The following is a 25,582-nucleotide window of genomic DNA, read 5'->3' on the forward strand; positions in this document are numbered from 1 at the left end:
CATCAATGGAACATACTCCTAGGGATAAGGCATAACAATATCAACTGTCCACTCTAAGCTTATGCTGCCTAGTCTGTTATACGTTCAGGATTCATTCCCAAGGTACGCTTACCCCCAAGTGTGATCCCGTGCACTTGGACCAAAGTCGGTGTAGAAACCCAACTTCTCCCCTAACCACATGGTCAAGTCATTGTTTCCAATATAGGGCTTAGAAGCATCACTCTCCAAAATTGTTATGAAATCTGCACCTGTTTAGCAGGGAAAAAATGGACGTGGTGATTAGCCACAGCAATGTAAAAACAATTATCAAAACTTGATTCTTGTAATCCTCTACCTTTAATCATAGATCAAAAAACCAAGTAATTCCTAATGAGTTACTAAAGTGAACTGGCTCAAATCTGAGCTAAAAACATATTTACCATATTTAGAATGTATGGGACACCTTGTGGAAATGGGGGAGAAGATAAAAACATAACTTTCCTAAATTTTCAAATATTCATATCTTTTCCAAAATTTCAAATATCCTTAATGCCTTTCTCAAATATCTAATTTATGTTCGGAAACAATATAGTGTACAATATTGTTTTATTCCTGGGCAAACACTTCCATGGTACTGACACAGAGGTGAATTTATTCAGATAACCTGGTTGAATGTGCTGCAGAAGCCTGTAATCAGTACTAAATGATTAAGGGCCCAATAAATTTCTTAACAGCATTAGAATCATACAAACCCTCAGCTATTTCTCAGAAGACAAGCTTATCTTTAGGAATAACTCCACGCCAGAGACCTCTAGTTGATCTAAGAGCCAAACACCCACATATTTTAAAGGAGGCTTCAACCAAAGATGAGCGCCCCAGGGAATGGAAACAAGTAAAACTGGCCCTCAGGCTCTTGAAAATAATTTGCTTTGCAAATGAGCATCACTGCACCCCAATCTGCCTTTTAATCTGACGGTTTTCTGGTCCTCAGTAGTAGGTTCCCAAGTGACAGGAGCCCCCAGCAGGGGCATTTCCAAGAGCAAAGGCATAACAAGACTCTCCTGCAGACACCCGGTCTGAGACCTTGTCCCAGAATCACTATTTAATTGCTTTCAAGCAAACACAGATGTGGTTACAGAAGCTTCATCCTCCTGTAGCCACTCACCAAAGTAAAGCCTTTTTAAGAGATTAGTTTATGACCCAGCAAATCCTCCTCCAATTACTTATGATCTTGCGCAAAATGAAAATAACAATAGTTTCTCAAAGCCTGAAATTAATTCCAGTACAACTTACCCGTTTGATTGAGCAGTTGAGCTGATCTTTCAAGACTGGACCATCCATCATTGTCAAAGCCAAACCTGAAAGGCCAGATGGCAGCAGAGACCTCTGTGGCTGGTGCCTGAGGAATTGTTTTAATGATAATTTAGGATTGAACAATGGCAGTGAACCACTTTTCTCCACCTCTCTCTACCAAAATTCATTTTTCAGCAAAGGGATTTTCAGCCATTTGCCCACAGCTAATGCATAACCATGGTTTCCCTGGTGGTTCAGGTGGTAAATAATCCACCTGCAATGCAGGAGACCTGGGTTCGATCCCTAAGTTGGGAAGATCCTCTGGAGAAGGGAATGGCTACCCACTCCAGTATTCTTGCCTGGAGAATTCCATGAACAGAGGAGCCTAGTGGGCTACAGTCCATGAGGTCACAAAGAGTCGGACATGACTGAGAGACTAACATGCAATGCACAATCATAAGGAGATATTTGCTAGCTGGTATTTGCATAATAAATTTGTGAGTTTCTAGCTTAGGCTTGGAAATTAGGAGGAATGTTTGGAAAGTGATATTTATAACAGCAAAAAACTAGAAACAACCTGGCTGTTGTTTCAGAAGGAAAAATAAGAAAATGAATGAAAAAAAAGATCATACATATACTAGCATACTACTCGGCCCTAATGAATGATTTAGGGTTGGGGTTACCCTTGCATTAGAGAAGGGGATCGCAGAAGGATACACAGAGTCCTTTACCATTTTTGCAGAGTGGCCTGCCAGTTCTGCACTGGCAAGGCTGAGGTTCAGGAGGACAGCACCCTCTGAAAATTCCTCTTTTAAGTCCATAGGCCCAGTCAGAGAATGCGGTACCCAACCCTAACTATTTCAAACTAACTCCAGCTGACCAACAGCATGGATCCCATGAAAACGTATGGCCAGATTAGACCAACTACACTACCACAACTGAGAAAAACAAAGTGGAACATAAAAATTCAGGTTGAGAGAAGAGTGAATACCACCTCTTGAAAGAGGAGGGCTACCACTTCTAAGCAGCTTGGTGTGCTACAGCAGGCCTCTCATCTCTATACAAGAAAGATGACTCCGTTTAGCAATGTCCTATAAAGAGAGTGGAACCATCAGCAGAGACTTCCAGAGGCATGATTACATTCATAAAAAGTTATACTTTTTCACATCACTACATACCTATGATTCACTCTGGCTTTCATCACTCCAAAACCTGTTATTCTTTCATTAGTCCCATGTCAGTAAATGTCACCACACTCCATCCAGTTGCTCAAGCCAAAAGCATAGAAGTCATCCGCAATTCTTCCCTTCCCTTCATCCATCTACATCTAATCCATCAGCAAATCTTATCAGCTCTACTTTCAAAATATATTCTAAGTTTATCCACTCCTCTCCAATTCCAGTACCATGGCACCCATCCAAAATTCCAGGGTCTCTCTCCTGGACACCTGAAAAAGCCTCATAACCTATCTCCCTGCTTCCACTCTACAATCTGTCAATCCATTCTTTACAAAGCAGCCAAAATTTATATATATAGGCTTCCAAGGTGGTGCCAGTGGTAAAGAAACCTGCCTACCAATGCAGGAGATGTAAGAGATGCTGGGTCAGGAAGATTCCCTGGAGGTGGGCACAGCAATACTCCAGCCTTCTTGCCAGGAGAATCCCATGGACATGGGAGCCTGGTGGACTACAGTCTATAGGGTCACAAAGAGTCTGACACAACTGAATTGACTTAGCACACATGCACACCACACATATATACATATATATCATATCATATGATATCTCTTTGCACTAATGGTTGAAATATTCTGGTGGCTTCCACTGCAAGAAAACTAAAATCGGAATTCCCTCCTGTGTGCTATAGGTCCTATATGATGTGACCTCACTTGTGTCCCCATCCTCATCTTCTGCCACGCTTCCCTTTGCTTACCAAGATTCAGCCACAATGCCCACTCTGATGCCCTTCAAACACTCCAAGTCTGTTTCCTTTCCATTCTTTACTTGTGTTCCTTTTACCTGAATCCTTTACTCCTAGCTCTCTTATCTCAACTGAAATGTCACGTCCTCAGAGCAGCCTCCTCTAACCACCCAGGCCAGTTACTCTCTACTCCATCATCTCACATGCTTCAGAGCCATCTGATCTAAAGTGATAGTCTTTATTTACTTGTTCCTCTGACTACAGTCTTTCTCCCCAATTAGAATGTAAACTCCATAAGTTTACATTACCATGAGGGCAGGAATCATGTCCAACTAGTTTACCTCTGTATCCCTGACACCAGGCACACAAGAGACATTCAATAAGCATTTATCAAATAACATTCATGTATCACATGAATTAATCAATGAATGAACTAATAAAAAAACAGGTATTAAATCTAAATTAAATGATTCCTGTTTAAAAGAACCCCTTGCTGACATTGGGGATCCTCTTCTAATTGACATCTTGTTACAATAATAAAATTAACAATTGAAGGGCAAAAGAAAGAGACCATGTAATGAACTATTTACTTTTTAAGGAATAGTTACTGAGTTCTGAGTATGTGCCAAGTACTCTGTGAGGTGCTGGACATACAAAGCTAAATGAAAGGAGCATGGGCTCCATCCTCATTATAGCTTTTTAATTAATGGGGAAAATTGCCTGATAATTCAGATTGCTAAAATTCAAAGTTAACCCTTAAATTCTGTTTTTGTCAAACTATAATTCTAACTGCATTATGAAACATACCAAACTTTTAATCAGAGCAGATGGAAAGCATCACATTGCAATGACTTACTCTTGCTTCTGCCCACCTGCCTGGAAGAGACAAGGACAATAAAACATTAAACTATAGACAAGAGAGGAAAGGAAGAGATGAGAAAACTTCCATGACCCATCAATACCAAGCATAATCCACAAAATCTAGAATTATCTTTAAGATTTTTCTTAAAGAATCATATATGTTGCCTTCAGAAATATCTACCAAATAGTACCAAGAAGCCCACTATAAAATAGTTTTTTATCTCCTAGTTTGGATATGTTAAGTCATTGAATGACAAAAATAACTTTATATAACAAATCATGATGAGTTTAACTCTAATATATGGGTCTATCCTGTCCCAAGAACCCAACTTCATAAATTAGTTCCACTATGTTGTCAGCCTGTGATCTAACGGTTTGCTGTTGCTGTTTTTGTTGCTGATTAGTCGCTCAGTTGTGTTCAACTCTTTGTGACTCCATGGACTATAACCACCAGGCTCCTCTGTCCATGGGATTATCCAGGCAAGAATACTGGAGTGGATTGTCATTTCCTTCTCCGGGGGATCTTTCCAATCCAGGGATCGAATACTTGTCTCCTGCATTGCAGGAGGATTCTTTACCATTGAGCCAATGGGGAAGCCCAACCTAAAGGTTAAGAATGTGGAGTCCAGAGCCCTGAAGTCCTCAGACCCAGGTCTAGGGTTCAATCATAATGGTGAAGTGTACAAATGCATGCATATACATAGGCATCATTTAAAATTCTATATCAAAACTTTTAATTACTTACCCCTTTCCCCAATTTCTTCTCATAGGTTTTATGCCGTAGTCCTAATCCCAACAATCCCACACCAACAAGCAGCCACAAAACTGAACAGAAAACAGAAAATAATTGTTTAGAAGAAAATAAGCTTATTTTTTAATAGTTTTAATGAAATTATTGAATTTATTAGCCATGGATTTTATGTAAAGAGGAAATGTCTATTTCTTGGGTTCATGTTTGACATGCATATATAACCCATACTTTAAACTCAGACATCAAAGAAGCTTTGCTAAAAACATTCCAAGAACCATGAAAACAAAATAAATAAAATAAAATAAAATCATTAATATATACAAGAAATAATATACAAGAAAACAATTCTCCTTGAGCAGTAACCACTGCAAAAACACCCTGCAGGATCAAGCCCAAAATATTTCTTATATTAAAATTTTTAGAATCCAAGGCTGAATGCCAAAGAATTGATGCTTTCAAACTAATGGTGCTAGAGAAGACTTTTAAAAGTCCCTTGGACTGCAAGGAGATCAAACCAATCAATTCTAAAAGAAATCAACCCTGAATATTCACTGGAAGGACAGATGCTGAAACTGAAGCTCCAATACTTTGGCCCCCTGACACGAACAGCCGACTCATTGGAAAAAACCCTGATGCTGGGAAAAGTTAAGAGCAGGAGGAGAAGAGGGTGACACAGGATAAGATGGTTGGATAGTATCACCGACTCAGTGGACACAAGTTTGAGCCAACTCTGGGAGATAGTGAAGGACAGGGAAGCCTGGAGCACTGCAGTCCATGGGATCACAAAGTCAGACATGACTTAGCGACTAAACAGCAACAACAATGCAGTATATTGGGGTTTCTCCGGTGGCTCAGCAATAAAGAATCCACCTGCAATGCAGAAGACACAGGAAACGCAGGAGACCTGGGTTCAATCCCTGGGTCAGGAAGATACCCGAAGGAGGGTATGGCCACCCACTCTAGTATTCTTGCCTGGGAAATCCTGTGGACAGAGGAGCCTAGCAGGTTACAGTCCATGGGGTCGCAAAGAGACATGACTGAGTATGGATGGGTGTGTGCTAAGACACTATCTGCAAATGTTATACATTCAATAAACATTTTTATTTAATCTAGTGTATTCTGAGATGAGTCAGACTGAATAGTAAACTAATTTAATATCTGTTTCTGCTCATCAGTATTCCAAACACTAACATATTTAATTTCCAAAAAAAAGGAGAACAAGAAACAAAATAAATAGTCTCAACGATTTCAACAAATATTCTGGAAATTCTAGTTAAATCTATGTTAGAAGTGAAACAAAACTAACACAGAGTATTTATGGTTGAAATGACTCAATAATCAAAGATCACCTGTAAAGTATTTCATAAAAAAAAGGTATGAACAACATGGGCAAAATGTTAATAATTGTTGGAACTAGGTTAAAGGGTACATGCAGGTTCATTATACTTTTTAATCTCACGTTTGAAAATTTATGTTTATAATAAAATGTTTTTAAAAATAAAGCAAAACTATACTCACAAAGTTTCACATATTTTTCACTCTCTCTGAAAAGAACTTTAGGACTGTTTTTTGTTTGAAAATGAAAATCAAGGCTTTTCTTGGGACCCAAAAGCATACTCAGCCCAATAATTAGCATCACTGTCCCTGTCAAAAAAGAAAGATGAATATATTACATTTTGATCCAAAACTACCTCCAGTGGCAAATTCCAGGCGCCTAAATTCCATTTAAATGGATATATCCTGAAAATTCAGTTAGTGAGCTATCTCAGTACCTAAGCAATTACTCCAATATTACTTTTGAATTATTAGGATAATCATAAGAAATCAGGAAGGGTTTTAGAAATTAAGTTGTACATTAAAAGACCCTAATCTTTTCTTGATAAGCGGCTTCTTACAATTTCCTGAGTATTTCCTAGTTGTTAGGTTGGCAGTAGTGTTGGTCACTGACTATTGATCATCCAGGGAAGGGTAGGACAAAAAGAAGTCATCTTCTGGACTGCCTCAGGGACTTGGTCTTCTCCACCAAAGGGACCATATACACCGAGTTGAGGAGCACAAGAAGTGGATACTTAATATGAAGAGTATTAATAACAAGAAGAGGTTCTTAACATAGCAGCATTCATGGCCTGGATTGTGTGTCCAAGCAGAGGATGCACACTGGAACTCACACTGGGCCGAGAAAGACAAGCTCAACTGGGGTGCATTTCTATGTAGCTTACATGTGAAGTCTGCATACTTCTAACATTGTATATAATGAGAATTAGAAACAGAGGTGTGATTGAACAATATATAAATTAGGGAATGTCAGGTAAAAGATGTTTAGGTGGAAGGCTAAAAAAAAGTTATGTGCAATTACTAGGAAACAGCAGGAGAAACCTAGACAATACATTTATAACGAGTTTCTGATCTAATACAGATTCTTTACAATGGTTATCCAAAGCTACTCTGAACTTTACCGATGTTCCTCAGTTTCTGAGGCCTTATCAACATAATGTCACTATTGCTAAAAAGAATTCTTAGTTATTTGAAGCTGTAATAAAGCACGATCTCTGCAATTCCATAAGTAGTGAGAAGGAACTCAAAACACCTGTCGCTCATAACATTCTAAAGAAAGAAACGTACGCTTAGAATGGCTCTTTCGTTCCATTGCTCCACATGGCAGACCCCCAAGCAAGCTGGAGTAAGAAAAAAAGCAGCTCATTGGACAGGAAGATAGAGCAGGATAGAGTACACACACCTGAAAGAAATCAGAAGAAACACAAAGTTTGCAAAGCCAAGACTATCGCAGAGGAAACGCAGCAGTGTATGTCTCTGATTGGGTCACAGCTTTGATATCTACCAAAAACAACAAATCTTCAAAAGTTGTTTTAAAATATTTCACATAATTAAAAAATACCTCTTTCAAACCGTCCTGTCCTGACAGATGTCTAGCTCACAGAGAAGAAAAGTTTATGTGCAAATGCACAGAGTGGTTGGATATATTCCACGGGCACAAGGGGGACTGGCAGAAGAACATAAGCAGAAGCCCAGACTTCCGTGCAGCATTCACCCCAGCATAACTCCCTAAGTATTTGTCTCATGTGATGTGTGGTGTTTCGCCCACAACACAGAAGCTCCAGGTGGGCAGGATTTTGCCTCTTATATCTCCGGTACTTGGCACTAGGCTTGGACCACAGTAGGTACGCGATCATTTTTTAATAAATAAATGAACAAGTAGAAAAATGTGTGAACAAACAAGAACTGTTAGTTGCTCAGTTGTGTCCAACTCTTTGTGACCCCCATGGACTGTAGCCCACCAGACTCCTCTGTCCATGGAGTTCTCCAGGCAAGAATACTGGAGTGGGTTGCCATTTCCTTTTCCAGGGTTTATCTTCCTGACCCAGGGATCGAACCCAGGTCTCTGGCATTGAGGGCAGATTCTTTACCATCTGAGCCACCAGGGAATCCCTTATTAAAACATGTTTTATCTCCTCAGTTTTTCAAAGATTTTATCTTGGAGGCATTGGACATGTTTTACTTAAAACTAAAATGACAAGCAACATTTGATCTGTGTCTGCTTGGTACACATCAGTAATTTCATTACTGCCAGAAGACAATTTCTGAAATATTAAACTGAGCTAAGCCTATGAAATTTTAATTTTGGTATGTAAGGTCATAATCACTGAAATGGAAGATATATACTCTATGATTTTATCATTTACATTTCACTTATCATTTATCACTTACACTAAGATTTACATATGCAAAATATATTTTATTGGTAAAACGAGGGTAAATAAAAGCCATATATAAAATTCAGGAGAACCAAAAAAACATACTTTCTATATACATATTGACAAGCCTACCATCAAAATAGCAATGTGAGCACAATGCTCATATTTTTTCCTTACATATCATATAATACCATGTTTCATGGACCTCTTTTACATCTTATAAACTTGGTTTTTTCACAGTTATTTATTTCCAACAGCTTCCCAGGTGGCTCAGTGGTAAAGAAGTCATCTGCCAAGCAAGAGACTGGGGCTCAATCCCTGGGCCTGGAAGATCCCCTGGAGAAGGAAATGGCAATTCACTCCAGTATTCTTGCCTAGAGAATCCCACGGGCACAGGGCTACAGTCCATGGGGTTGCAAAAGACTGAGACATGACTCAGCGACTAAACAACAACAACAAATTTACTTCTAAGGCCTTTGCAGTAATAAATATTACTGAAAGTCATCAATGAACTAAGAAATTTCTTTCTTTTCTTAACTTACATTTTTTATTTTTCTTTAACCAAAAGAGTCTATTTCAATAAGAAAGGCAAAATCATCCTATTTATTCTAATCAGTCGTGTAAAGTGCTAAATCCCAGTCAGTCCTGAAGGGAATGTTTGAGTAGTGACTTGAATCCAGACCTTTCAAAGGTACTCACCCAAAAGCACATCAGATCTTTCTCGAGCATACACACCTCCTGGGACAAATTTAAAAGCCGTGCACCAGGCACAGAAAAATATTTCTAGAAGATAAAATATCATGGCAGTGGTCATGGCTTTCCCAGGCCTTGAGCCTGAGCTAATAAGGTGTCCAAGCACTTGAGGCCACATGGATGCCGTGAAGAGGGCAAGCACACAGCCAGACACGGCGGCTGCCCACGTGGGCAGGTAAAGGAGTCCTGCTGCAGAGGTCGCTCCTGTTTGTGACAGAGAGAAAGAAAACCAATCAGACAGGAAAGCCTCTTCCATCTTCTTAAAAAAAAAAAAAGCTTATACAATGACCAATTTATAGCTATTTAGAGCCAGAAGGGACCTCAGGGGGCATGCTGGTTCAATTTGTAGACTGATGAGAAACCAAGGTCTTGGCAAGGTTAATATCCTTTGCTTCAAGTCACGCAGCTAGTTACTTGCACAGCTGGAGGTGGAATGTAGGTCCAGAAAATCTCAGTCCAATGCTAAGTCTTCGAGAAGAGCAGTGGAAGAGAAGAAGGCATTTTTAGGTTGTGTTAAGATTTGCATAGCAAAAACTGAAAAAAGAAACTTAATTATCTGAAATACCAAGAATATGTTAATTTAATTTAACCAGCCAAATCTAGGACATTAGGAAACAGGTAAAGTCAGTGTAGTTTCTGAAACATTTTTGTTAAGAAATTTTCTAAAGTAGGTTCCATCCATTTAAATGCTGCCCCTCAACCCACAATACATAAATCGACCTTCTCAATCTCATAGTCCTAAAAGAAGCTATGACTGAGATTGCATTCCTGGACTCACTGCTTTATAGTTCTGCAGGCAGTTCATTCATGCACACATCAGCCCTTGAGGTGCTAGGGGGCTGTGGATCTGCCTGGTCCATTGGAGGCACTTAGTAAATGTTTGCTAATTCATTGAGCCAGATATGAAGGAATATGACCTTTCTCTATATTCCTATGAAATTGGCTTTGAGATGGCAGCACAGAACTCCATTTTGGAGCCATCAATATAACGCCTTTGCACAGAATATGACATTTTCTAGACACTGGACATTTCTGTCAACATTATATATAATAGAGACCCATCCTTTAAGGATATCTACAGTAGCCTCTGACTGCTTGGGGCAAGAATTCCAGGGAGAGGATCCAGCCAGCTTCTTAGCACCCCATGGCTCTCATCCAGCAGCAAGTTCCACCTGCACCATCACAGGACAGTGCCATGTGATTATCCTTCCCCACTTCAAAAAGAACATCACTCAGATGTGTGAGAACTGGACTCCAGGGCCTGCTACAACCCATAGATTTTAATTCCATAGTTAGACCTTCAAATTTTTAACATGTTTATTATAATAACAATTTTTTTTAATTTTAAATAAACAAATGTATTCACTGCAGAAATTTAAGAATGCAGAACTGTAAAGAAGCAATTAAGGATCACCTAGGACTGAGATCGGAGAAGGCAATGGCACCCCACTCCAGTACTCTTGCCTGGAAAATCCCATGGACGGAGGAGCCTGGTAGGCTGCAGTCCATGGGGTCGCTAGGAGTTGGACACGACTGAGTGACTTCACTTTTACTTTTCACTTTCATGCATTGGAGAAGGAAATGGAAACCCACTCCAGTATTCTTGCCTGGAGAATCCCAGGGACGGTGGAGCCTGATGGGCTTCCATCTGTGGGGTCGCACAGAGTCGGACACGACTGAAGCGACTTAGCAGCAGCAGCAGCAGGACTGAGATCCACACAGTCAAAGGTTTTGGCATAGTCAATAAAGCAGATGTTCTTCTGGAACTCTCTTGCTTTTTCGATGATCCAGCGGATATTGGCAATTTGATCTCTGGTCCTCTGCCTTTTCTAAAACCAGCTTGAACATCTGGAAGTTCATGTTTCATGTATTGCTGAAGCCTGGCTTGGAGAATTTTGAGCATTACTTTACTAGCATGTCAGATAAGTGCAATTGTGCGGTAGTTTAAGCATTCTTTGGCATTGCCTTTCTTTGGGATTGGAATGAAAACTGACCTTTTCCAGTCCTGTGGCCACTGCTGAGTTTTCCAAATTTGCTGGCATATTGAGTGCAGCACTTTCACAGTATCATCTTTCAGGATTTGAAATAGCTCAACTAGAATTCCATCACCTCCACTAGCTTTGTTTGAAGTGATGCTTTCTAAGGCCCACTTGACTTCACATTCCAGGATGCCTGGCTCTAGGTGAGTGATCACACCATTGTGATTATCTGGGTCATGAAGATCTTTTTTGTACAGTTCTTCTGTGTATTCTTGCCACCTCTTCTTAATATCCTCTGCTTCTGTTAGGTCCATACCATTTCTGTCCTTTATTGAGCCCATCTTTGCATGAATCACAATAAACTATGGAAAATTCTGAAAGAGATGGGACTACCAGACAACCTGACCTGCCTCTTGAGAAATCTGTATGCAGATCAGGAAGCAACAGTTAGAACTGGACATGGAACAACAGACTGCTTCCAAATAGGAAAAGGAGTACGTCAAGGCTGTATATTGTCACCCTGCTTATTTAACTTATATGCAGAGTACATTATGAGAAACGCTGGGCTGGAAGAAGCACAAGGTGGAATCAAGATTGCCGGGAGAAATATCAGTAACCTCAGATATGCAGATGACACCACCCTTATGGCAGAAAGTGAAGAAGAACTAAAGAGCCTCTTGATGAAAGTGAAAGAGGAGAGTGAAAAAGTTGGCTTAAAGCTCAACATTCAGAAAACAAAGATCATGGCATCTGGTCCCATCATTTCATGGGAAATAAATGGGGAAACAGTGGAAACAGTGTCAGACTTTATTTTTTGGGGCTCCAAAATCACTGCAGATGGTGACTGCAGCCATGAAATTAAAAGACGCTTACTCCTTGGAAGGAAAATTACGACCAACCTAGATAGCATATTAAAAAGCAGAGACATTACTTTGCGAACAAAGGTCCATCTAGTCAACGCTATGGTTTTTCCAGTAGTCATGTAAGGATGTGAGAGTTGGACTGTGAAGAAAGCTGAGCACCGAAGAATTGATGCTTTTGAACTGTGGTGTTGGAGAAGACTCTTGAGAGTCCCTTGGACTGCAAGGAGATCCAAGCAGTCCATCCTAAAGGAGATCAGTCCTGGGTGTTCATTGGAAGGACTGATGTTGAAGCTGAAACTCCAATACTTTGGCCACCTCATGCGAAGAGTTGACTCATTGGAAAAGACCCTGATGCTGGGAAGGGTTGGGGGCAGGAGGAGAAGGGGACGACAGAGGATGAGATGGCTGTATGGCATCACTGACTCGATGGACGTGAGTTTGGGTGGACTCTGGGAGTTGGTGATGGACAGGGAGGCCTGGCGTGCTGTGGTTCATGGGGTCTCAAAGAGTCGGACACGACTGAGCAACTGAACTGAACTGAGGACTGAGATAAGACGATCCCAGCTAATACTCCTATATATTTCCCCTATGTCATTTTCTGTATATATATACAGAAGTATTTTTACATAAAAAAATGAAATCAAGCCACATATTAAGGATTATATTCTGCTTTTTGTGGGACATTATATCAAGAACATTTTTTTCATGTCATTAATATTTTTCTTCTAAAACATGTTTATGTATATATATTCTTCCACTGGACAAATATAGAACAAAAAATAAATAATCATCTTCCTACTGATGGCCATTTAGAAAGCTTTCAACACTGTGAGGAACACCTTTCTTTGTCAATTACTGTCACTACATCTCTGATTATTTCCTTAAAATAATTCTTAAAAAGATTCTTAGAAGCACAACTACTCCATCAGCAGACAAAAGCATTTTAAAGAGTCAATACTTGCGGAGCTTTCCTGAGAGGTTATAGCAGTTCTCACTTCCTCCAGAAATGCTGCCAAAAGCATTTCTTTCTAAAAAGTTTTACCAAATTAATGGTGAAATTTATAGCATATTTTGATTTTCATTTATTTGATTATTAGGGAGAGGGAATTTTTCTGTTTACCAATTTAAGTGAAAGTGAAAGTGTAAGTCACTCAGTAGTGTCCAACTCTTTGCAACTCTATTGACTATGCAGTCCATGGAATTCTCCAGGCCAGAATACTGGAGTGGGTAGCCTTTCCCTTCTCCAGGGGATCTTCCCAACCCAGGGATCAAACCCAGATCTTCCTCATTGCAGGCAGATTCTTTACCAGCGAGCGACCAGGGAAGCTCCAAGTTTACCAGCTTACAATGACTGTTTTTCAAAAAAATGAGTCCTAATTAGATATTTTAATCTATGACATTGTTGTATCCGTCTTACTACAAAGAAGAGAAAGAAAATCTCTCTTCAAATTACCCTTGACAGTGATCGCTTTCATTTTTAATTTCATTTCTATTTTTAAACAGGCTACATATTTTTCAATCCATTAAAATTGTATTTCTAAGTAGGTTATAAATTCAAACCCCCAAAATCTGAAAGGTAAAAAAGAGTTTCTCTGGTCCCCTATGAGTTCCCCTTAGTGAAGGCGACCAATGTTAGCATTTGCTTTGCCATCCTCCTGGAGACAGTCTGTGCACAGGAAGAAAAAGGCATATGTGTGCATTTTCCTCCCTTTTTGTACACCACTGGGAGCATATGATACACTGTTAACTTTGCCTGTTTCTCTTAACCATGTAGCTTAACTAGTGTTTTGTTTGAGGCTGAGTCCTCCCAAATAATCTCCCCCAAATCTTTATAATATCTAAGACTACAAGCAGAATTCATAGTAATTGAATATTCCAATGATATTTATAATAGCCAACATATTCATTTTTAATTGACCAAGTTCCTCATACAATAAAATTATAAGCATGCTGTATAGTACCTTGGGGTCCTATCTGTGCATTTAGGACATTGATGTCTTTTTAAGTAGAAACTTTGATTTTAGTAATTTAATTGGCATCAAGATCTAAAGTTCCTGTCTCTTTGCATTTGGGAAATTCTATTGGTCACTGCCATAATGAATTTCACACTCGGATCCAGTTGGGACTTAAACTGTACAATGAAAATATACGATTTCTTTTTCTTCACTCTACTTTCAGATGTTTTCCAGAGATGAATTATGGTGAAAAGTGGGCACTATCTCCAGATAATTAAGTGTGAGCTCCAACTTAATCCAGGTGAGCAGGCAGAGAGGCAGATGGAGTTCATGAATTATAGCCCTGCTTTCCTCTCTACTGCAAATAGCCATTAGAAGACTTAAATCAGCTTGCCCCTAGGGCCTTTTATTTAATACTTCAGCTGCTGCGGCTGCTAAGTTGCTTCAGTTGTGTCCAATTCTGTGCGACCCCATAGACGGTAGGCCACCAGGCTCCCTCGTCCCTGGGATTCTCCAGGCAAGAACACTGGAGTGGGTTGCCATTTCCTTCTCCGTTTATACTTCAGAGAGATAGTCGAACTAGATTAGCTTTAATGTGCCAGGCTATGCTTACTTATCTGGGGAAATAAATATAAGCATAAAACTGTAAGTTCAAGGCTTTCTGTTCTTTATGTTTTTGTGGACCTCAGTTTTCCCAGGTTTAAAATGAAGCTGCTAATTACATGCCCAATTAACATTTTGCTCCTATGCCATGAGAAAAGGCATGATATAAATGCTGAACAACTTTCAATGCACTTCATGTTCTTTTTCCTAATTGCATACAGATTAAGAAGCTACATATGCTCACTGCACACTCAGCACTGACAAGATTCTCTGGCCATTTTTGTGCACAATCACAGGAGGCATTTCTTTGATGAGAAGAAAGGTTACTCCTAACATTATATTCACACCAAGCATTCCCTTAAGGAACGTCTACCTGAAAATACACAAACAAGTAAAAACAGCTCAACATGACTACAACTGTTTGCTCACACAGCTCCAGGAGAATGAGGGCCTGGTTAACCTCAGGAATTGAGCAGTCTACTGGCTGACACACACCTCCACGCAAGGGTGATGGCACTGAGGGTGTACAGAAACGTATTGGGAGATAGTGAAGGACAGGGAAGCCTGGACTGCTGCAGTCCATGGGGTCACAAAGAGCTGGTCGTGACTTAGCAGCTGAACAACCACCACCACCACCACCTATGAGGTTATTTAACCTTATCTTCCATTATCATTACAAGTTATCTCACAAACCCATACCCAGCATCTAGTACAAAACTCTGAATCACCTGCTTAATTAAAACGTATAAGGACACCTCTGTTCACATAAACCAAACATAGCATCTGCACTGTCACAGAGTGGGTATTTTTTTTTTAACTTAACACTAAAATTGACTCTAACCATTCCTGCCTTTTAAGGGGAAGGGAAAAGAGTGGCAAAATTCAGTCACAGAAACGAAACAGTCACAATCATTAAAATAAGTAGATTGGGGACTTCCTTGGCCATCCCAGTGGTTAAGACGTCACCTTCCCATGCATGGGGTGAGGGTTCAATCCCTGGGTGGGGAGCTAAGATCCTACATGCCTTCGGGCCAAAAAAGCAAAACATAAAACAGAAGCAATATTGTAACAAATTCAGTAAAGATTTTAAAAATGGTCCATACCAAAAAACCTTTAAAAACAATAAGTAGATCATTCTGGAAATATGATAGTCTTCATCAACAGTCTATAATCATAAAGGATATGACTGGGCAGAAAGGGTACAGGCTTTTGAATAAACAAACGTGGGCCCTCCCAAGGCTGAATAGAGGAGTGAGGGGTGAAATTGTTACCTGCACAAGAAAAAGGGAAATTGAACTTCACTGTGAAGTCCCAAAGGAGGGCATTCCTGAAAACCAGAGAAGCAAGACAGGGGAAGGGGTTTGGCCACATGGCATGTCCAACCCTCCGTCTCCTCAGACCGTCAGTAAAACTGCTACAGACATCTGGACCCAGATAAGTTATCTAGGAGACAGGGGAGAGGATGTTAGCACCATCAGGCAGATAAGACAGCTAAGGAGGAGTGGGGAAATGAGGAGGAAGCAGGAACCTGGAGGCAGTAGCCCGTGGTAACCGTGGTGACATCTGAGTTCTAGGGGCTGCAGCTGGTGAGACTGTCCCACCCGCAATGGCACAGGCTTATATGGTCATCTCCTTCCATCCCAGGGGCACGTACTTGTGAGTAAATTGGACAACCAAGCATTTCTGCAGAGAAACCACATACCTGTAATCCACCAGATTAAACTGGAATCAGGAAACCATGAACAAGGCGAGAGCATTAATCCACTCGCCAAGCCCAGCAGAACTGCACCTCTGTAAAAAACAAAAACAGATATGTTCTAGGACATCTGACGCTGTTACTATTCCATTGCCCCAAAATATAGAACGGAAATGTATCTTCTGCCTCTAGGCACATCCAAGAGACAACGTGAGTGTGAAACAACCAATGAGATCACCAAAGTCCACTGGGAAACAATATTATATACATTCAGAACACTGACATAAGAGCACCTCTGACTTGTCATAAATGACATCTGCAGTCTTTCATGGTCAATGTAAACAAAGTAACTGAGCTTTCTCAGACTATTATAGTTCATACTGGCCATGGGACATTTTAAATGACTCTGCCAAAGTCAAAAAGAAAAAGTCACTGGGAATAGTTTCTATTACCTCTTTTCATTCTTTTCTCAACCTCAGTCCTGCTTTTATCACTAGTCTCTGCCTTCCTAGGACTGAGGTGAGTTTGATAAATAATTATAAATTGTGTGTCTTTGAAAATAACCACAAACTATTTCATTCTTTAACTACTTTGGCAAAAACTTGTATGAGATGGGGAGGAGAAAAAGAATTGAACTAAACAGGACTTCCCTGGTGGTCCAGTGGCTAAGACTCCACACTCCCAATATAGGGATCCCAGTTTCAATCCCTGGTCAGGGAACTAGATTCCACATGCTGGAACTAAGAGTTTGCATGTCATTACTAAGAGTCTGCATGCTTCAACTAATGATCTTGGATGCTGCAACAAAGACCCACTGCAACCAAATAAATTTTAATAATAAATAAATAAAAATAATATTTAAAAAAAGAATTTAAACTTTAGTGGGAAATTACAACATGGCACTCAATGAAGTAGCTATAATATAAATAAACTAAAAAATGCTAAAAAATAAACTAAAAAACTTTTCTAAAAGCTGGTTTTAGAAAAGGCAGAGGAACCAGAGATCAAATTGCCAATATCTGCTGGATCATCAAAAAAGCAAGAGAGTTCCAGAAACACATCTATTTCTGCTTTGTTGACTATGCCAAAGCCTTTGACTGTGTGGATCACAATAAACTGTGGAAAATTCCGAAACAGATGGGAATACCAGACCATCTGACCTGTCTCTTGAGAAACCGGTATGCAGGTCAGGAAGCAACAGTTAGAACTGGACATGGAACAACAAACTGGTTCCAAAGAGGAAAAGGAGTACGTCAAGGCTGTATATTGTCACCCTGCTTATTTAACTTATATGCAGAGTACATCATGAGAAATGCTGGGCTGGAAGAAACACAAGCTGGAATCAAGATTGCCAGGAGAAATATCAATAACCTCAGATATGCGGATGACACCACCCTTATGGCAGAAAGTGAAGAAGAACTAAAGAGCCTCTTGATGAAAGTGAAAGAGGAGAGTGAAAAAGTTGGCTTAAAGCTCAACGTTCAGAAAACTAAGATCATGGCATCTGGTCCCATCACTTCATGGGAAATAGATGGGGAAACAGTGGAAACAGTGTCAGACTTTATTTTTTGGGGCTCCAGAATCACTGCTGATGGTGACTGCAGCCATGAAATTAAAAGATGCTTACTCCTCGGAAGGAAGGTTATGGCCAACCTAGATAGCATATTTAAAAGCAGAGACATTACTTTGCCAACAAAAGTCCATCTAGTTAAGGCTATGGTTTTTCCAGTGGTCATGTATGGATGTGAGACTTGGACTGTGAAGAAAGCTGAGCGCCGCAGAATTGATGCTTTTGAATTGTGGTGTTGGAGAAGACTCTTGAGAGTCCCTTGGACTGCAAGGAGATCCAATCAATCCATCCTAAAAGAGATCAATCCTGGGTGTTCATTGGAAGGTCTGATGTTGAAGCTGAAACTCCAATACTTTGGCCACCTCATGCGAAGTGTTGACTCATTGGAAAAGACCCCAATGCTGGGTAGGATTGGGGGCAGGAGGAGAAGGGGACGACAGAGGACGAGATGGTTGGATGGCATCGCTGACTTGATGGACATGGGTTTGGGTGGACTCCGGGAGTTGGTGATGGACAGAGAGGCCTGGCGTGCTGCAATTCATGGGGGTGCTGCAATTCATGGGGTCGCAAAGAGTCAGACACGACTGAGCGACTGAACTGAACTGAAAAAATATAGAGGCTTACTAGATAGCAGGAACTGTTTGAAGATTTTTACATATACTAGCTCAGCTAATTCTCACAGGTCTATAAAGTAAATGCTGTGAAGAAGTCAAAGTGTTAGTTGCTCAGTTGTGTCCGACTCTTTGTGACCCCATGGACTGTAGAACACCAGGCTCTTCTACCCATGGGATTCTCCAGGCAAGAATACTGGAATGGGTTGCTATTCCCTTCTCCAGGTGATCATCCTAACCCAGGGATCGAAACCAGGTCTTGTCTCATTGCAGGTAGATTCTTTACTGTCTGAGCCACCAGGGAAGCCCAAAGTAAATGCTACAATTACCCCCATTTCACAGAGGAGGACACAGGGGAAAAGAGCACTTGAGTAACCTGTTGGATATTAGACACAGCCGCCCACGTAGGACAAAGAATCTGAAACAGGCCCTCCGGCTCTGGAGTGAGGCTCTCGGCTGCTCTCCTGCCTGCTCCCACCCTCTAAGGTGAAGGATGGCCCTGAGTGTTCAGAAGACAGCAAAGGCCTGAGAGGACACAGTTGATCACTGTCTGTCTCCAAGTGAACGACAAACATTGATGAGGACCTACTGTGTGCCAGGCTCTGTTCCAGGGGCTTGGGATGCATCTGTGAACAAACAGCCCTTCCCTTCACGTGCTCACAGTCCAGGGGGGCCACTCACCTGGCCACACACAGTCCTCAATCCTCCCTGTCACCTCCCTGCATTCCCTCAGCACGGGGCAAACAGCCCTCAAGCTCCTTCATCTCCAGAGTACACAGTAATGTCATGCTTTTCTAGCTGCTCACACAGAGGAGCAAGGTCTTCAACCATACCAGCCAATTTCTGGATTGCTTCCAAACCCAGACTCACCCAAATGGGTTCGGATCTGGCCCTGGATGGGGGTGTCCACTCACTGCCCATCTGGAGACAAGAGACACCTCCCCAAAAATCCAGTGGGTGAGGAACACGAGGCTGCCAAAGGCAGCTCCTGCCCACAACCAGTTCAGACCAGAAGCCACTGCCTTGGCTGCCTCACCATTCTTCTTCCGTTGAGGTTTACAGCAGGCACCATCTAGAATAAAAAACAGAAAGGGGTCAGTTACGCAGAAATTTACCCTCTATATTAGCAGACTTTTAAACAAGTAAGAAATGGCACCTGGCTTCAAGGAGCTTACTTTAGAGGGGAAGGTGAGACCCCATAACAAGTAAAACATGCCAGGAGGCAGGCAGTGGGGGGCTAGATCAGGATTTCAGGAGAATAAATCATTTTGGAATCTGACAACTGAATATGCAGGAAGGTAGGTACCTCATGTGAAACAAACAGTTATGAGCTAAAATATATGTATGAAAAGTGAAAGGTAAGTTCAGGGAACAAATGCAGTCCACCAGGCTGCTTCTCCCAAAAAGAACAAGGTCCTCATCTAACCCCCTGAGCCCCCAGAGCGTTAACAGTGCATCGACTGAGCAGTTACTGCGGCCAGCCCCTCACATGAACTCGTTTAATTTTCCCAGCAACTTTACGAGGTAGGCTCTATTACTAACCCCATTTCACGGATTGAAAAACTGAGAGGCCCAGAGAAAACAGATCCAAGATCACACAGCTGGTAGAGAGAGCCTAGGCAGTACCTGTGTACTTTACCCTACTATACTTCCTGCTGCTGCTGCTGCTAAGTTGCTTCAGTCATGTCCGACTCTGTGCGACCCCATAGACGGCAGCCCACCAGGCTCCGCCGTCCCTGGGATTCTCCAGGCAAGAACACTGGAGTGGGTTGCCATTTCCTTCTCCAATGCATGAAAGGGAAAAGTGAAAGTGAATTCGCTCAGTCGTGTCTGACTCTTAGCGACCCCATGGACTGCAGCCCTACCAGGCTCCTCTGTCCATGGGATTTTCCAGGCAAGAGTACTAGAGTGGGGTGCCATTGCCTTCTCCAACTATACTTCCTAGGACTGTTTAACAGTGAGGTCACAGTTCATTGCATTTAGTGACTTCACATACAGAAATATACCAACTGCAGAAAATGCTGGCAAGAGAATGCCTTTATAGGAACAGAGAGCCTGCTGGGCAGATGCTTTGTGACACTGGGAAGACTGCTTCAGGACAGAAAGAAACCTGAGAGTCTGCCTGTGGGAATGAAAGCATAATTTCTAGGCAGGAAGAAAGCCATTCTGCCCAGAAAGGAGTGACGGGGAGGATGAGCAGAGCTGAAAGCTATGGGGGTGAGGGAGAGGGTGGTGAAGACAGATGGTGACCAGGGCCTGAAGGCCAAGGAGACAGTCTTTGGAAAAGAGAGCAGCTTAAGCTGAATTTCCCGAGTAACAACACTGCTACACACTATGGTGTGTGACTCTCCCCTCAAGACGCAGCAAATCTTCAATAAAACTACCCCCAAAAACATTGCCAGGGATGATGAGATATCCTGGGAAAGCTGGAGAGGAGTCAAACTTTGTAAATGGGGCACAGGGCAAAAACAGGAAGGGACTAACAACTGGGTCACAAAAATTTAAAACAGAAGCGAGAAAGAAGAAAACTCCAGTCCAGAAATCTAAGGGATACCCTGAATTCAGATCCTTATCAGGCTGTCCCTCTGAAGTTTGCTGCCTGAGTTTCTACTTCACATGTGAGCATTTTATAAAATACAAAATATATATTAGGGCGCTAGAACCGAGTTCTAAATGTTCTAATCAATATCAATGTCTCTTGATCAATTTACATGCATGATGTTCCCCTGTTCTCACCATCCCCATCTCATACCAAAATTGGAGGAGTTAAATAAACTCTTTATTCATGGTGAGCCAAACTCTCCAAACTTTCATTAACTTGTGAGATTTCTCCTTGTATTTACAGAAGTACAGTGACTCATTGAGAGTTACACACAAAGCCAGGAGCAAGTTAAGTAGAATCTAGCAACACTTCTTCCTTTTCTTCAGAAGTCTGGAGTTAGAGGGTAATGCAAACGTCCAAGTTCGCTTGTAAGCTCCGGGCAGGTGATTCGAAAGGTGGAATGAATATCCATGGAGCTAGTGGTAAAGAACCTGCCTGCTAATGCAAGAAATGTAAGAGACAGGGGTTCGATCCCTGGCTCAGGTAGATCCCCTAGAGGACGGCACAGCAACCCACTCCAGCATTTTGGAGAATCCCACAGACAGAGGAGACTGGTGGGCTACAGTCCATAAGGTTGCACAGAGTCGGACTTGATTGAAGCGACTTAGCCCGCAAGCACATGAATATTCAGGACTTCCTTTCTTTTTACATTTCAGATTTGTAGTTTAAATACCTTCAGACTTAAGCGCAGGGTGGGGTGGGTGGGGGGAGGGGAGCAAAAGCAAACCACAAACCAAGAAAAAAAAAAGAACAAATCCATGCAGTTCTCACAGTGTTGGAGAAGATTTGAGAGTCCCTTGGACTGCAAGGAAATCAAACCAGTCCATCCTAAAGGAAATCAGTCCTGAATATTCATAGGAAGGACTGATGTTGAAGCTCCAATACTTTGGCCACCTGATGCGAAGAGCCAACTCATTGGAAAATATCCTGATACTGGGAAAGATTAAAGGCAGGAGGAGAAGGGGACAACAGAGGATGAGATGGTTGGATGGCATCACTGATTCGTTAGACATGAGTCTGAGCAAGCTCCAGGAGGTGGTGATGGACAGGGAAGCCTGGAGTGCTGTAGTCCATGGCGTTGCAGAGCTGGACACAACTGAGCAACTGAATGGAACTGATGCAGTTCTCAAAGCCCTTGCTAACAAATAACTTTTCAGAGTGTTACAGATGGACTGGGGTCAGTGTGGAGGCAGAGGGCTGATGGATCTCGTCCTGGAAAGCCCTGTTCAGAGGGAAAGAGGAGAAGACAGAGCTGAAAGCCAGCAGGGAACATGAGGCCTGGGTCTACTCTCCCACTCCACAATGAGACAAGCCAGAGACGAATGGTTACTGTCACCCTCCATGCTGCCAAGGAAAAGGTGCCTTCTGCTCAGATAACAGTCCACTTCCTAGGCCAGGTACTCTTGCAGAGGGAGAAAAAGCAGACATAGAGACAGAGTGCAGAAAGACTCATTTTATCTTTCCAAGATGTGTGACATTCAGATAAGAAAGGCAAATAAACTGTGCAAGAGAGAAAAATCCCTAAATAAACTGGGGCTAATGCTTACCTGTGTAAATTCGATCAAGTGTGGCAATGGTACTTAATGTCAGTATCACTCTGTTGGACATCTGATAAGTCCAGATTGGGTTTAGTGACGTGTACCAAATGCGGAGAACAAGAAGAAGAATCTGTCCTAAAATAAATCCCCAGATTCTGAAGTACCTGTAAGTATAGAAATATTTTTAACAACTTTTTTGTGAGTGGTTTCAATGTACTCCTTCCACGATGAATTTCACAGTGTCACAGAAGGAGTATATGAGGTAGTCTTGTTGGTAATCTACACAATTTAGCCTTTATATAGCCTGTTACCTAGGCAACTCATTATAATTTCTCCATTCTCACAACATTATTGAGAGTAATGGCAAATACTCACATCCTGGTTTTGTGAAAGGGAAAAAAAATGAGACTTCGACAAGGCCTTCCTGAAAGCTAAATACTATATCTTGGAATACCTGGTCCCAACTTCCCTTTGGTAACTGACCACACTTGTTTCCCTATAGGCACAAGATGCAAACTATACCTTTGCAAGCCACTTCCTGTCCACCACGTCACCGCATGCACAACCAGCGAGGAAGACAGACCAAGTGCAAGGACCATGAGCCGAAGTTTGGCATTTGGAGCCTGGAAGGAGGCGATGCTACCTACAAACAAATTTTAAGGAGAGCTAAACATTTGTGGCAAGCATGCCCTGCTAGTTAATGATCTGCCTTTGATAACTGTTGTGTCTAATACCATGTTTACACTCAGGAAGATAGAGTTAATGTATAATTATGTGTATGTATAAATCTTTTTGAACATTTTTATTGCTGTATTATTCATACCATAAAATTCACTGTGTTAAGATGTATGACTCAGTGGTTCTTAATATGTTTACAAAGTTGTGCAACTATACCTGAAATGAACACTACATTGTAAACCAACTAAACTTAAATACAAAACTTTTTTTTTAAAAAGTTCATCTATGTTGTAGCATATGTCAGTGCTTCAATCCTTTTTATGGCTAAATAATATTCTGTTGCATGGATATACTGCTTTTGGTTTATTCATTCCTCCCATTGATGGGCATCTGGATTGCTTCCACTGTTTGGGTATTATGAATAATATTGCTATGAACATTTATGTACTAGGTCTTATGCGAATGTTTCCATTTTTCTTGGGTCTAACGCCAAGGGGTGGAGTTGTTGGATCATATGACAACTATGTTTAACATTCTGAGAAACTGCCAAACTGTTTTCCAAACCAACTGCACCATTTTACATTCCCATCAGCAATGTGTAAGAATTTCAGTTTCTTCATATTCTTGTCAAAACTTAATATTGTCTATCTTTTTAATCAGGGCTATGTTAGTGAGTCGAAGTAATTAAGATCAAAACTAATCTAAATCAATTATATTGATTATATATCTATAGGATATATATATGCCCAGAAGTGGAATTGCTGAGTGAAAAATACAGATTTGTAATTTTGATAAACACTGACAAATTATCCTTTGCAGAAGCTGTGCAAATTTACATTCCCACCAGCAATGCATGAGTGCCTGTTTTCCCATGCTTACAATAGTGTTATCCAAGTTTGTTCTTTATCAATCTGATATGAAAAAATATCTATAAATATGTATATATATGTGTGTATATATATGATTTGTATTCTATACCTTTTAGTATCTTTTAAAGAACCAATTATATTTCTTTTCCAGTAAACTGATCATAGCCTTTGCTTTCTCTTCTATTGAGTTATTGGTCGTTTTATTGAAAGTGAAAGTCACTCAGTCGTGTCCGTTTCTTTGTAACCCCATAGACTATGCAGTCCATGGAATTCTCCAGGCCAGAATACTGGAGTGGGTAGCCTTTCCCTTCCGCAGGGGATCTTCCCAACCCAGGGATAAAACCCAGATCTCCCCCATTCCAGGAGGATTCTTTACCACCTGAGCCACAAGGAAAGCCCAAGAATACTGGAGTGGGTAGCCTATCCCTTCTCCAGTGGATCTTCCTGAGATTATATCCTTTGCTTTCTCTTCTATTGAGTTATTGGTCCTTTTATTACTGATTTGTAAAAACTCCATATATTAGTGAAATTAGCCCTTTGACTAGAAGAGTTGCAATATTTTTCCTAATTTATTGATAGCCTTTGCTTACTACAATGTTCATCATGCATAATTTCCTTATTTTTATGCATTATCATTTAACAACTTTTTAATGACTTCTGAATTTTGTATCATAGCTGGAAAAATGAACAAAAACATATTTAATACTTTCACATCTCCAAGGTATCTTTCCCCTCTTCAGTTCAGGGGTCCTTAAAATTTTCCAATCTGACAGAAAAGTTAAAAATGTAAATATGCTGACTCTTGGTCTAGACTTACAATTCTACTAAAACTCTTCAAGGCAGTAGTAAGAGAAAGAGACATCTTTTATTTTTTACTTAATCATTTAGCATTCAAAGAACAGTCTACATATTTCCCTGGATTTTTAACTAAAAAAAAAAAGAAAAGAAACTTAAAGAATCACTTTTAAATCTTACCAACAGCAATTATCCGCAGCAAGGCTAGCATCCATTTCTTATTAACCAGTTTCCAGACAGGAGTAATTGTGAGGAGTAATGGAGAAAGAAATGCTACGGCAAAACCTTCCAGCCCAGTGAGTTCCAGTGTTTGCAGGGGAAAGTAATAGATCATTGGGCCCAGGTCATGGCAGAGAGACCAAGAAACATATCCTAGGAGGGAAAAAGGGAAAAAACAGTTTTTAAGAGAGAGAGAGAGAGTGGAACTTTGTCACTGTTTCAGACAACAGCCCTTCCCTCCACTACAACTGGACTACTTTCCTGGTGACTCAACCTGCCAATGCAGGGGACACATACACAGTTCAATCCCTGGGTTGGGAAGATCCTCTGCAGA

At 41.0% G+C, this 25,582-nt stretch overlaps 1 protein-coding gene across 1 annotated transcript in view; it reads right to left on the reverse strand.

The window, feature by feature from the left end:
• Positions 1 to 25,582, reverse strand: part of CWH43 (cell wall biogenesis 43 C-terminal homolog) — a 52,437-nt gene that overhangs the window by 23,916 nt on the left and 2,939 nt on the right. The window contains exons 2-11 of the mRNA XM_081590156.1: positions 25,210 to 25,401; positions 23,210 to 23,330; positions 22,697 to 22,851; positions 19,418 to 19,619; positions 16,373 to 16,461; positions 9,217 to 9,474; positions 6,323 to 6,448; positions 4,799 to 4,878; positions 1,273 to 1,378; positions 113 to 248 (exon numbers count right to left, since the gene is read on the reverse strand). Of these exons, the coding sequence (XP_081446282.1) occupies positions 113 to 248; positions 1,273 to 1,378; positions 4,799 to 4,878; positions 6,323 to 6,448; positions 9,217 to 9,474; positions 16,373 to 16,461; positions 19,418 to 19,619; positions 22,697 to 22,851; positions 23,210 to 23,330; positions 25,210 to 25,401 (1,465 nt within the window). The remainder of the gene's footprint in view (positions 1 to 112; positions 249 to 1,272; positions 1,379 to 4,798; positions 4,879 to 6,322; positions 6,449 to 9,216; positions 9,475 to 16,372; positions 16,462 to 19,417; positions 19,620 to 22,696; positions 22,852 to 23,209; positions 23,331 to 25,209; positions 25,402 to 25,582) is intronic.

The sequence above is a fragment of the Giraffa tippelskirchi genome, chromosome 1 (genome assembly GCF_054371585.1).
Source record: "Giraffa tippelskirchi isolate mGirTip1 chromosome 1, T2T-mGirTip1v1.2.pri, whole genome shotgun sequence".
In the NCBI taxonomy this organism is placed as follows: domain Eukaryota; kingdom Metazoa; phylum Chordata; class Mammalia; order Artiodactyla; family Giraffidae; genus Giraffa; species Giraffa tippelskirchi.